Below are 10,069 nucleotides of genomic sequence, written 5' to 3'. Positions count from 1 at the left end.
TTCATAAATTCAATGAGAATTGTACCGTTATCTGATCTTAATTAGGTAGATCATGTTCATTTATTTATTTATCTTTTACATATTGGATTGGAAAAGTTGAAAAGCTTGACTCACCAATGCAATGACACGGCAAAGCAATTATGTAGATATAAATATAAAGGAAAAAAATAAATGGATAACTTGGTGACAAAGCTAGTCAGTCATACGGAGGATTGAAGACGACTGAGAATAGAACAGAGAAAAGGCGGCTAGACTTGAACTTCACCGGTATTAGCTGGTCCCAAATGGTCGAAAAAACTAAAAAGACTATAGTGAAAAAGGAAAGAAAGAAAGAAAGAAAGAGAAGGAGAAGGCAAAAGGCAAAGAGAATTGAAGAGAGTCAAGAAGCTTACCAACCAAAGTAATTATTAATCGATAAAAAGTTTTCCAAGATTCCGCGGGAGGCTTTTGAGGTCCATTAGGATGACATGCCATATATATATATAGTTGAAGAGGGCAGGCCAGATCACATTGCGGAAGCGAGTCATCACTTGTCAAAAACCTTAGCCCGACGTTCAGTATTTACGTTTTGTTCTTCGGCAATATCTTCCACTATACATATCTTCTTCTGGGTTCTTAATTTTTTTAGAGTTCCGAAGCCTGAATCTTTGCTCCATTCTCATGATCATCAACGTAAATTCTTCTTGACTTTTATATATAGCATCTTGTGAATTCACATTCTTTAGGTTTGGCAGTTGCTGGATCTTTGGGTACCATTCTCAAAGCTGTTTTCTAGGAAATAGTCATCCAAGCTTTTTGAATATTTTTAAGGAAGTTTGTGACCGGATATTTTAAGGGGTTGTTAGAATTGAAGAAAATGGAGCAGAAGCACTTGTTGTTTTCGGCTTTGAGCGTTGGGGTGGGACTTGGGGTGGGGCTGGGCTTGAGTTCTGGACAGAGAGTGAGCAAATGGGTAGGCGGGAATGGGACGCCGGACGAGATTTCAGCGGGGCAGATTGAGCAAGAGCTTCTGAGGCAGATGGTGGATGGGAAAGATAGCGAAGTCACATTTGATGACTTTCCTTATTACCTAAGGTAGTTGAAGAATTCATCAGATATGACAGTCTTTTTTTATTTTATTTTATTTTTTTTTTAGTTTATAATTAGGTTCATATTGTGATCTGGGGACCTAAGAGCAGTGTAGAATGTCTGTGATGAAAATTTTTGCCCAGGGATCTTTTACAACTTGACTTTTTAATTTGATGATTGTCTGCTCTTGATATGACTTTTTAATTTGAAGTGCTGACTTTGTAGGGTTTTATTTTTTTTTTTCCTTTTAATTAATATGGTTTTCTAATCTCTAGATAGTTTAGAATAATATATTGGTAATTAATTTTTATGATCTTGGCTCCTTGCCATTCCTGAGTTTCCTCAGTTTTTTTTTTTTTTTTTTTTTTTTTTTTTTTTTTTTTTTTTTTTTTTTGCTTATTTGTTCGTTTATTTTATTTTGTGTTCAAGTGATCTAATTTAATTTTTCAATAACCATAATTCATTTTTATTCTGTGAGTATCGAAATGAATCTAAAGAAGAGAAAGCTCAGATGACTAGAGGCAATAGTATTCTATAAACATGTATATAAGTACTTATTAACACTGTGCATTTTTGCCTCAATTGATTAACTGCAAAGTAGAATCGGTGGAAGCGGATGAGTTGTGATCTTCGTAGCTCAATTAGTATTTTCTTCGTGTCCTAGTCATTCAGAATTTTGAAAAACGTTTAGACAAAACAGGGCATGTAATTTTTGGTAAGGAAACTGGGAGGAATGTGTGGGAAGAGGAAAGAGAAATAGGAAAGAGTCGATCTTTCTGGCTTTTAAACATCCCTGAAGAAACCTGTAATAATTGAGTCTGAATGTCCAAGATGGAGCAAGATGCTAATGTGGGAGTGAGAGATGGGCAGGCAGCCTTACTGTGAAGATGAGTGCTAAGCCACATTCCTTCAGTGACAGACCTCTTTAGATTGTAGAGTGTCTACAGTCAAATTTTTTATTCCTGAATGATTAAACTTTGTGCTGTATTTTCCTCTTCTCATATCCCCGTTTTGATAATGCCATGACAGCGAGAGAACTCAGGTGTTATTGACAAGTGCTGCATATGTTCATTTGAACCACACAGACTTTTCCAAGCATACCCGGAACCTTTCACCTGCAAGCAGGGCTATTTTGCTCTCAGGAGCTGCCGGTACGTAATTGGAAATTTTACCTAACTTTGCACTAAAATATTTATGTTTTAAGGTTCGCTTTTAACCTAATTGGTTGTATTTTAAATTTTCTGAAGAACTTTACCAGCAAATGCTCGCTAAGGCTTTAGCACATTTCTTTGAGTCAAAGTTGCTGCTGCTTGATGTCAATGACTTTTCTCTGAAGGTAACATTTTATGGTTCTAATCTTCCTTACCTTCAAGTCGTGATGCCGTGATACTTATATCTTTCATGTTCACCTTTCCACAGATGCAGAGCAAATATGGTTGTGCTAAAAAAGAATCTGTAAGCCTTCTCTGCTTTAAATATTAGAATAGAGCCTTCTCTAGTTGAATTGTGTCTTTCGATTCTTGAATGGACGTGTCAAAGATATTAAGTATATGAAGGTTTACCATGAATTCCAATTTAGGGGTTCCTACTTAATGTCACTCATTTCTGCACTGCAGTCGATGTATTCTTTACTGCTCTGTATTATTATATACTTAGTTTAAAGGGGAAATTCAACCAATTAGTTCTAACTGGAGTTTTTCCTTGTTCATTGGCTTTTTTTGTAGTCGCTCGAGAGGTCCATTTCAGAAGTAACATTGGAGCGAATGTCCAGTTTGTTTGGTTCCTTTTCAATCCTTCCTTCCAAGGGGGAAACTAAAGGTATGAAAAAGGAGCTAAGGTCTTTATTTATTTATAATTGATACATTGTTGTTCGTAGGGTGAAGTAAAGTTCCATCTATTAAAATTCTTTTTTATTTCCTAATGGTTTGTCTCCTACATATATAATCCTTATCCTGACATAACCATTCTTCTGTGGAGTTGTATTAATTATGATGCCTGAGACTAACTGAGAATTCTCCTACAGGCACATTGTATCAGCAAAGCAGTGCTATGGATATGAAATCAAGGTGCTCTTTATCCCTTATTCCAGCCCATAATATTACCAACCCAACTTCCTGGGATATATGGTTCTGTTGAGTTTAGTCGGTCGCTTTGACTATTGGTTCACAATCCAAAGTAGGTAACACGTCAGGTTTCTCTTCTAAGCAAGTGCTTTCATCTTTCTGCAGAGATGTTGAAGGGTCTTCTAATCCTTCAAAACATCGGAGGAATTCCTCTGCTAAGTCGGATATTAGTAGCATCAGTTCTCAGTGTGCTACAACAAATCCAGGTAGTACATCAGCCTATTTCTTTCCTCTATTTTTCCTTACCGAAAACTAAAAAAATACTGGCAAAACGCATTCATCAGTTTATTGGATTATGATATTTTGCAATATGTTTATCAAGAAATGACTGAATTGCTAGTTCATAAAGCAAGTTGGTACTGAATGACTTCCACGTTCTTTAGCAGACAGTATTTATCTAGTTGCTGTAATACCTCAAATTAGTTTTATTGCAAGTTGCCTAATTGTAGAATTGTTTCAAGTTCATTTCAGAATTGAACAAAACATGCCTTTTTCCTTCTAATGTTGAGGTGGAAGTGAGTATTTTGCATTCTCTATACCACTTCCTTGGGGACACAAAGGGTTGGATTCAACTTTGTAGCGGGCCTAGTGGAGATTCTTGTCTAAAACACAAATTAGAGAAATGAAAGTAGGCAGCTGAGCAGAAGGAAAAGAGGCTCCGTTTTATATCTTAACTTAATGTATCACTCAGTTTTCAAATTGATGGATTTTAAGATATTTTAATTTCTTTCAGCCATTGTGGTTTTTATTTCAGTAGGCATAAGCACTGGGAAGTAGAGAGGACAATTTTCCTTATCTTGCCCGTTCTAGCTGTAGACCAACCCTTGCGAATATTTTCTTTTTCTAAATGAAGTTTCCGAGCAAGTTGCTAGTATTTTGGGTTGCATAAGTACCTAACCTGTCAAGTTTATGGGTTTGATTTTCTCATAGTGTATCAAAAAATTGAATCGCAAGTGCATGTGAGCACAATTTCCATTAAGGTTATCAAATATCTTGGTAGAACTGTATCTGCAGTCCGCTCTTTAAAATTTCAACAGCAGATTAGACATTAGTATGAGCTTTTAAGGTGCCATAAATTACTGCACCTAGATTCTTTCAAGCACAATCCTTTTGTTATTTTGAATTTGATCAAACTGCTTAATGGTTTAGTTTATGGCTCCCTGTCCTTGCAAAGAGATAATTCACTGCTTAATGAAAGCTGAAAATCATTAGCAAGCATCCATAATCTTTACAAGGATACTTTTCTTGACTTTGAGACTAGTACAAATTGATGATTTTAGAATCCATTTTCTTATTACAATCAATGCTCCACCTGGAACATCCTTTCCCTTTTACTTCATGCAGCAAATTTCTGGCTTCTTGAATATATTGTTGTCAGTCAGTTACATTTCATATGTAGGAGACTGATTATCATTATACTTGCTGCTTATTTGGGATTCGTTTGCTTTTCAGCTCCACTCAAGCACATGAGCAGCTGGTGCTTTGATGAGAAGCTTTTTCTAGAGTCACTTTACAAGGTAATGTCATCATGGATAAGCTACTTGAAAATTAAATTTCTTTTTATTCATGTATGTTGTCCAAATGATATTTACAGTCAATGTAGATAATAAATACTAGCTAATACAACTGGGGTTGGAGTCCCAACTGCAGGCTTATGGTAGTCTCTCTCTCTCTCCCTCTCTATCTCTCTCTCTCTCTCTCTCTCTGTTTGTGTGTGTGTGAGTATTTTATAATTTTGAGTTTTGTAGTAACATTCCTGATTTATTTTTTGTTCTATTTATAACTTTTTCCTATGAACCTACTAGGTAGTTACATGCATATTACCTGATAATGTAGCTTTAACATATCTAACCTAACAAGAAGGAATGTCATTTTTCTTACAGGTGTTGGTCTCAATATCAGAAACTGGTTCTGTTATTTTATACCTCAGGGACATTGAACAGCTTCTCCTCCAATCACAGAGATTATACAATTTGTTCAACAAAATGTTAAAGAAACTCTCGGGTTCTGTGCTGATACTTGGTTCCCGAATGTTGGACCCAAAAGATGATTGTGGCGGAGTGGATGAGAGGCTCTCACTTTTATTCCCATACAATATTGAGATCACACCCCCTGAAGATGAGACTCATCTTGTCAGCTGGAAAACCCACCTGGAACATGACATGAGGACGATCCAGGTTCAAGATAACAAAAACCACATTGCTCAGGTCCTGGCAGCAAATGATCTTGAATGTGACGATTTGGGTTCAATCTGCCATGCTGACACAATGGTTCTCAGTAGCTACATAGAAGAAATTGTGGTATCAGCAATATCTTATCATTTGATGAATAACAAAGATCCAGATTATCGAAATGGAAAGCTTGTTATATCATCTGAAAGGTAATTGTTTACTCCTTTGTGTACCCATGATTTACTAATGAGCTCTTAATATAATAAATCAACATCCAAGTACTAATCTAGTTCCGGAAACAGCTTGTCCCATGGACTGAGTATATTCCAGGAAGGCAAAAGTGGTGGGAAAGATACTCTCAAAGTTGAGAATAATGCTGAATCTTCAAAGGTTCATTTTGCATCTCAATGTTATTTTACTTTTAACATTTTAAGCATGATGGAACTACTGTTACAGTGTTCGCCTGATTTAATCTGTTATATCCTTCTTCGACTGTAGGAAACTGAAGTGGAACAGGGAGTTAGCCCAAAGATTGACTCAAAGTCTGAAATTCCTACGCCTGAGAATGAAAGTGAGTCGGAGAAATCTGTCCCTGTGATGAAGAAAGATGGAGAGAATTCACCACCTTCAAAGCATGTAAGTTCAAGTTCTTCAATACTTGAAATTGAAAATAGAATTGAGTGAGATAGAAATTGTTTTACACACGAAGTAATCTGTCCCTTCGATTGTGTAATCCATGTGCATTATTTGATTAGTCTATTCATTCCTTCATGTATGCAAACAATTAACCTTTTTATATTTCCCAACTAAATTATTGAATGCATCATAAATGATATGCATGGAAGTTTTTGGAAGAAGATTACATCCTTCCAAACGAAAATGAATTCTCTCTCTCTCTCGCTCTCACACACACATACAAACATGCACACACATATTTGTGTTAATTCATTAGCAAATGAAGAAAACTTGAAACAAAAGAATATATCTTTTGAGTTAATATATATGTTTGGTATCTGAATATCATGTCGTGCTGTGTCTAATATATTGGACAATAGTTCTATTTTATATTTTGTTACCATTATACCATGTATTTTGTGCATATGAACTACCTTTCAAAAATATAAATACCTTGTAAATTTTTTTTTATTAGTAAAATAGCCGGAAAAATGATCTTGGTTTTATTCCCTACCTTATGAGTATTTTGATCGTTATGATTGTTGATCTCAAACCATGAGTTTATGGCAATGGTTCTTTGAAATCCTGGACTTACAGATGCATTGTGTTTGCCATATTTTTTGTACTTTTTATTTTGTTCTTCACTTTTGTTCTTACGATCGAGGTCTCATGATGCTCCATACAGGAAGTTCTTCCTGACAATGAGTTTGAGAAGCGTATAAGGCAAGAGGTTATCCCTGCCAATGAGATTGGAGTGACGTTTGCAGATATCGGTGCCTTAGATGAGATTAAAGATTCACTTCAGGAGTTGGTCATGCTCCCTCTTCGAAGACCAGACCTTTTCAAAGGAGGCCTTCTCAAACCTTGCAGAGGTATATTGCTTTTTGGGCCTCCTGGTACTGGGAAAACAATGCTGGCAAAAGCTATTGCTAATGAAGCGGGAGCAAGTTTCATCAATGTCTCAATGTCAACTATCACTTCAAAATGGTTTGGGGAGGATGAAAAGAATGTTCGAGCTCTGTTCACACTTGCAGCAAAGGTATCCCCTACAATTGTTTTCGTAGATGAGGTAGATAGCATGCTTGGGCAGCGGACTAGATCTGGAGAGCATGAGGCCATGCGTAAGATTAAGAATGAGTTCATGATGCACTGGGATGGGCTGTTGACAAAACCTGGTGAACGGATCCTTGTTCTTGCTGCGACCAACAGGCCGTTTGACCTTGATGAAGCAATTATTAGGCGGTTTGAGCGAAGGTATAACTGAACTGCGTATTTGTCTTACCATTTGGCACATTTCAACTGAGGTATTTTTTTCCCTGCATGTTATTGCTCCACTTGCATCCTTCTTGGGTTTTCCCAATACCTTTATTTGTCAACTGGCATTTTATTACTCCAGAAAACGCATTCCGTCTCCATTATCCTGTCCATCTTTTAAGCAAGGTGATCATCATCCAAAGCAAAACCCTCTTCATCACTCATAAAAATAATATCAGTATAAATTAGTGTTCTTCTCAAACTTGGACCCATATGCCATATTGTTCAACCTATTGTAAGCCTCGTAAGTGTATTAAATCACTCCATGCCAATGTTTGTGGCACTATCACTTGATCCTGGTTTCCACTTTTGGTGTCCTGGAAAAATGATCTTTTAACTGCCAAGATTTCCCGAAGTATCTTTACGTCATACTTATTGAGGAAGCATTTCAAGGATTGATTGCTGACTAATAAAATCTTTGATGAACTTTATGTTCACTAATTCTTAATCTTTCCTATGCCGAGCAGAATTATGGTTGGTCTTCCATCCACTGAGAACAGGGAAATGATCCTGCGAACTCTTCTGGCAAAAGAGCAGGTTGAAAATCTAGACTTTAAGGAGTTGGCAGCCATGACAGAAGGATACAGTGGAAGTGATCTAAAGGTTTGTTTTCTGGTGGTATTAATAAACAATACCTTACTTGGCTGTTAAAGGCTCATGACATATACTTCTGGATACAGAATTTGTGTGTAACAGCAGCCTATCGACCTGTTAGAGAGTTGATACAACAGGAGAGATTGAAGGATATGGTAACTTCATATAACCTTTCCTCTTTCCTGACATTGTTCCAAATCTTCACCGCAATTCTTAATGAATCCAATAATTTATAACAGAAGCATAAAGATGCAGAAGGCAAGACCTCAGAAGGTACTTCAGAGACAAAAGAAGAAGATGAAGAGGACGGTACAATTACCTTGAGGCCTTTGAACATGGAAGATATGAGGCAGGCAAAGAATCAGGTGGAGTTACTTGAATTTCCTTTTGATATTTAACTGCTTCAGCCTTCCGATAACTTCTATCTTGTACTACTACACTTCAGCAGCTTGTCTTCTAATATTGAAGCTCATTTTTATATTTCTAATATCGCTACTTTTGACTTTTCCTCAATTTGCCAATAGTGCCTTTTGCCCTTAATCATCACTGAACTCTCTGCCATCTTCTGTTTACTGGGTATCTACAACCTTCTCAGGAATGAACTTCTCTCTATAACGATATGAGATGCCAAAATGTGGGCTAGATTGAGAATCATAATCTTGTGATTGATCTTGTTTTAGTGCTACTTTTTCTATTGGAGATGGCCCTTTTTCTTCTCCATTTTAATAGCTAAAATTTTTTAAGGATCTAACTCGGGCTCATGCTGACAATTTTTTAAGTACGGCATAATCATACAGATGAAACTTTCATAATCCTGTGTTCCAACAGAATTCTATCAGTTTTCCAATATTTGTATGCTAATGCAATGCAGGTTGCTGCAAGTTTTGCTTCAGAGGGATCCATTATGAGTGAGCTTAAGCAGTGGAATGACCTGTATGGGGAAGGAGGTTCCAGGAAGAAGCAACAACTTACTTACTTTCTATAGATTTTGGAAAGCAGGTGCCCATATGCTCATCAGCACCATTCTTGGTGAAAGGATGTACAAGTTAGGGGAAAGCTGGAAAGCCCTTCAACTGAAGTTCAATATTGCATTGAACAAAAAGTTCTAAATCCCCAAGAAAGATATGCTGAACATCCCAGGAAAGTTTATTTCAGGGTGCAATGTCATATTATTTGCACATCAAGTTTAAGAGAGGATTCTAGGCATCTGTTAGGCCATTTATAGAAGTATTTGGCACCGGTCTTTGGGATTTGAATCATAATCTGTGAATGTTTGGTTTTGGAAATTCATATAGATTCAGGGGAAGTGAGAAGAACTTGTATTGAGTTTGTTTTATATATGTTTCTTTGTGTAAACTTTGATAGTATAACCTAGTCTTGGAGTTTGCCACGATAATTGTGTGATGATGTCTCGTTACACCGAATGAGAGCCACCTTCGGAGTATAATGTGAATTGGACATAATTAAGCATGCTTCAAGCAAACATGTTGGTGAAGATACAATTTCGAGGCATCCCCTAATATATATATATATATATATATATATATATTCAAAGTAAACACTCATATCTGTACAAAGCGATTTTGTGCTGAAGAGTGAAGAGGTAAATTTGGTTCTAAAGAGCAGCTACATGGTTAAGCCCAAGAAAAAATCTCTATTAGACGATTTCAAGCCAATGTGGTGCTACTTCATGAAAAAGAGAAGGAAGAAGAGAATTTGTATTAACTGGAGACAAATATTACTAGGCTAAGTTACAATTTACAATAAGCTAAGCTGTATATATATATATATATACACACTTCACAGAGAAGCTACATAAGAACAGGATCCCTTGGTTGCAGATATTACAACTGAATTGTGGATATGTCAGCTAATATGAGGTGAGTAGCTGATGATTAGGTCTTTCATTGTTGGTGACCATTACAGCTTCAGAGGCAGAGCTGTTGTTCAGGATAGACTTTCCTTGTATGGAAGTGTGAGACCTTGGAGCAACATGATCAGGGAGGGGCTTGATAATGATGATTGCTAGAGTTCATTCTTCTAGAGAGCGGCTTGACAGTATCTCTCTATGGGAAAAATGGCATAGTATCTACAACCTTTCCCATAGGCATAGAGAGATATTGC

The 10,069-nt window shown here is 36.6% G+C and overlaps 1 protein-coding gene across 1 annotated transcript; it reads left to right on the top strand.

The window, feature by feature from the left end:
• The first annotated feature begins 272 nt into the window (after positions 1–272).
• On the top strand, positions 273–9,369 carry LOC121258438 (calmodulin-interacting protein 111-like). Its single transcript, XM_041159948.1, has 16 exons — positions 273–1,074; positions 2,098–2,219; positions 2,316–2,404; positions 2,488–2,523; positions 2,793–2,886; positions 3,092–3,134; positions 3,297–3,397; positions 4,644–4,708; positions 5,075–5,571; positions 5,665–5,752; positions 5,861–5,998; positions 6,723–7,291; positions 7,819–7,954; positions 8,032–8,100; positions 8,185–8,310; positions 8,817–9,369. Exons 1-16 carry the CDS (start codon positions 857–859, stop codon positions 8,928–8,930), a joined length of 2,505 nt encoding a protein of 834 aa, XP_041015882.1. The 5' UTR covers positions 273–856; the 3' UTR covers positions 8,931–9,369.
• The last annotated feature ends 700 nt before the right edge of the window (positions 9,370–10,069 follow it).

Source organism: Juglans microcarpa x Juglans regia, chromosome 3S, assembly GCF_004785595.1.
Source record: "Juglans microcarpa x Juglans regia isolate MS1-56 chromosome 3S, Jm3101_v1.0, whole genome shotgun sequence".
Classification (NCBI taxonomy): domain Eukaryota; kingdom Viridiplantae; phylum Streptophyta; class Magnoliopsida; order Fagales; family Juglandaceae; genus Juglans; species Juglans microcarpa x Juglans regia.
This window is presented reverse-complemented; position numbering and strand designations above follow the sequence as displayed.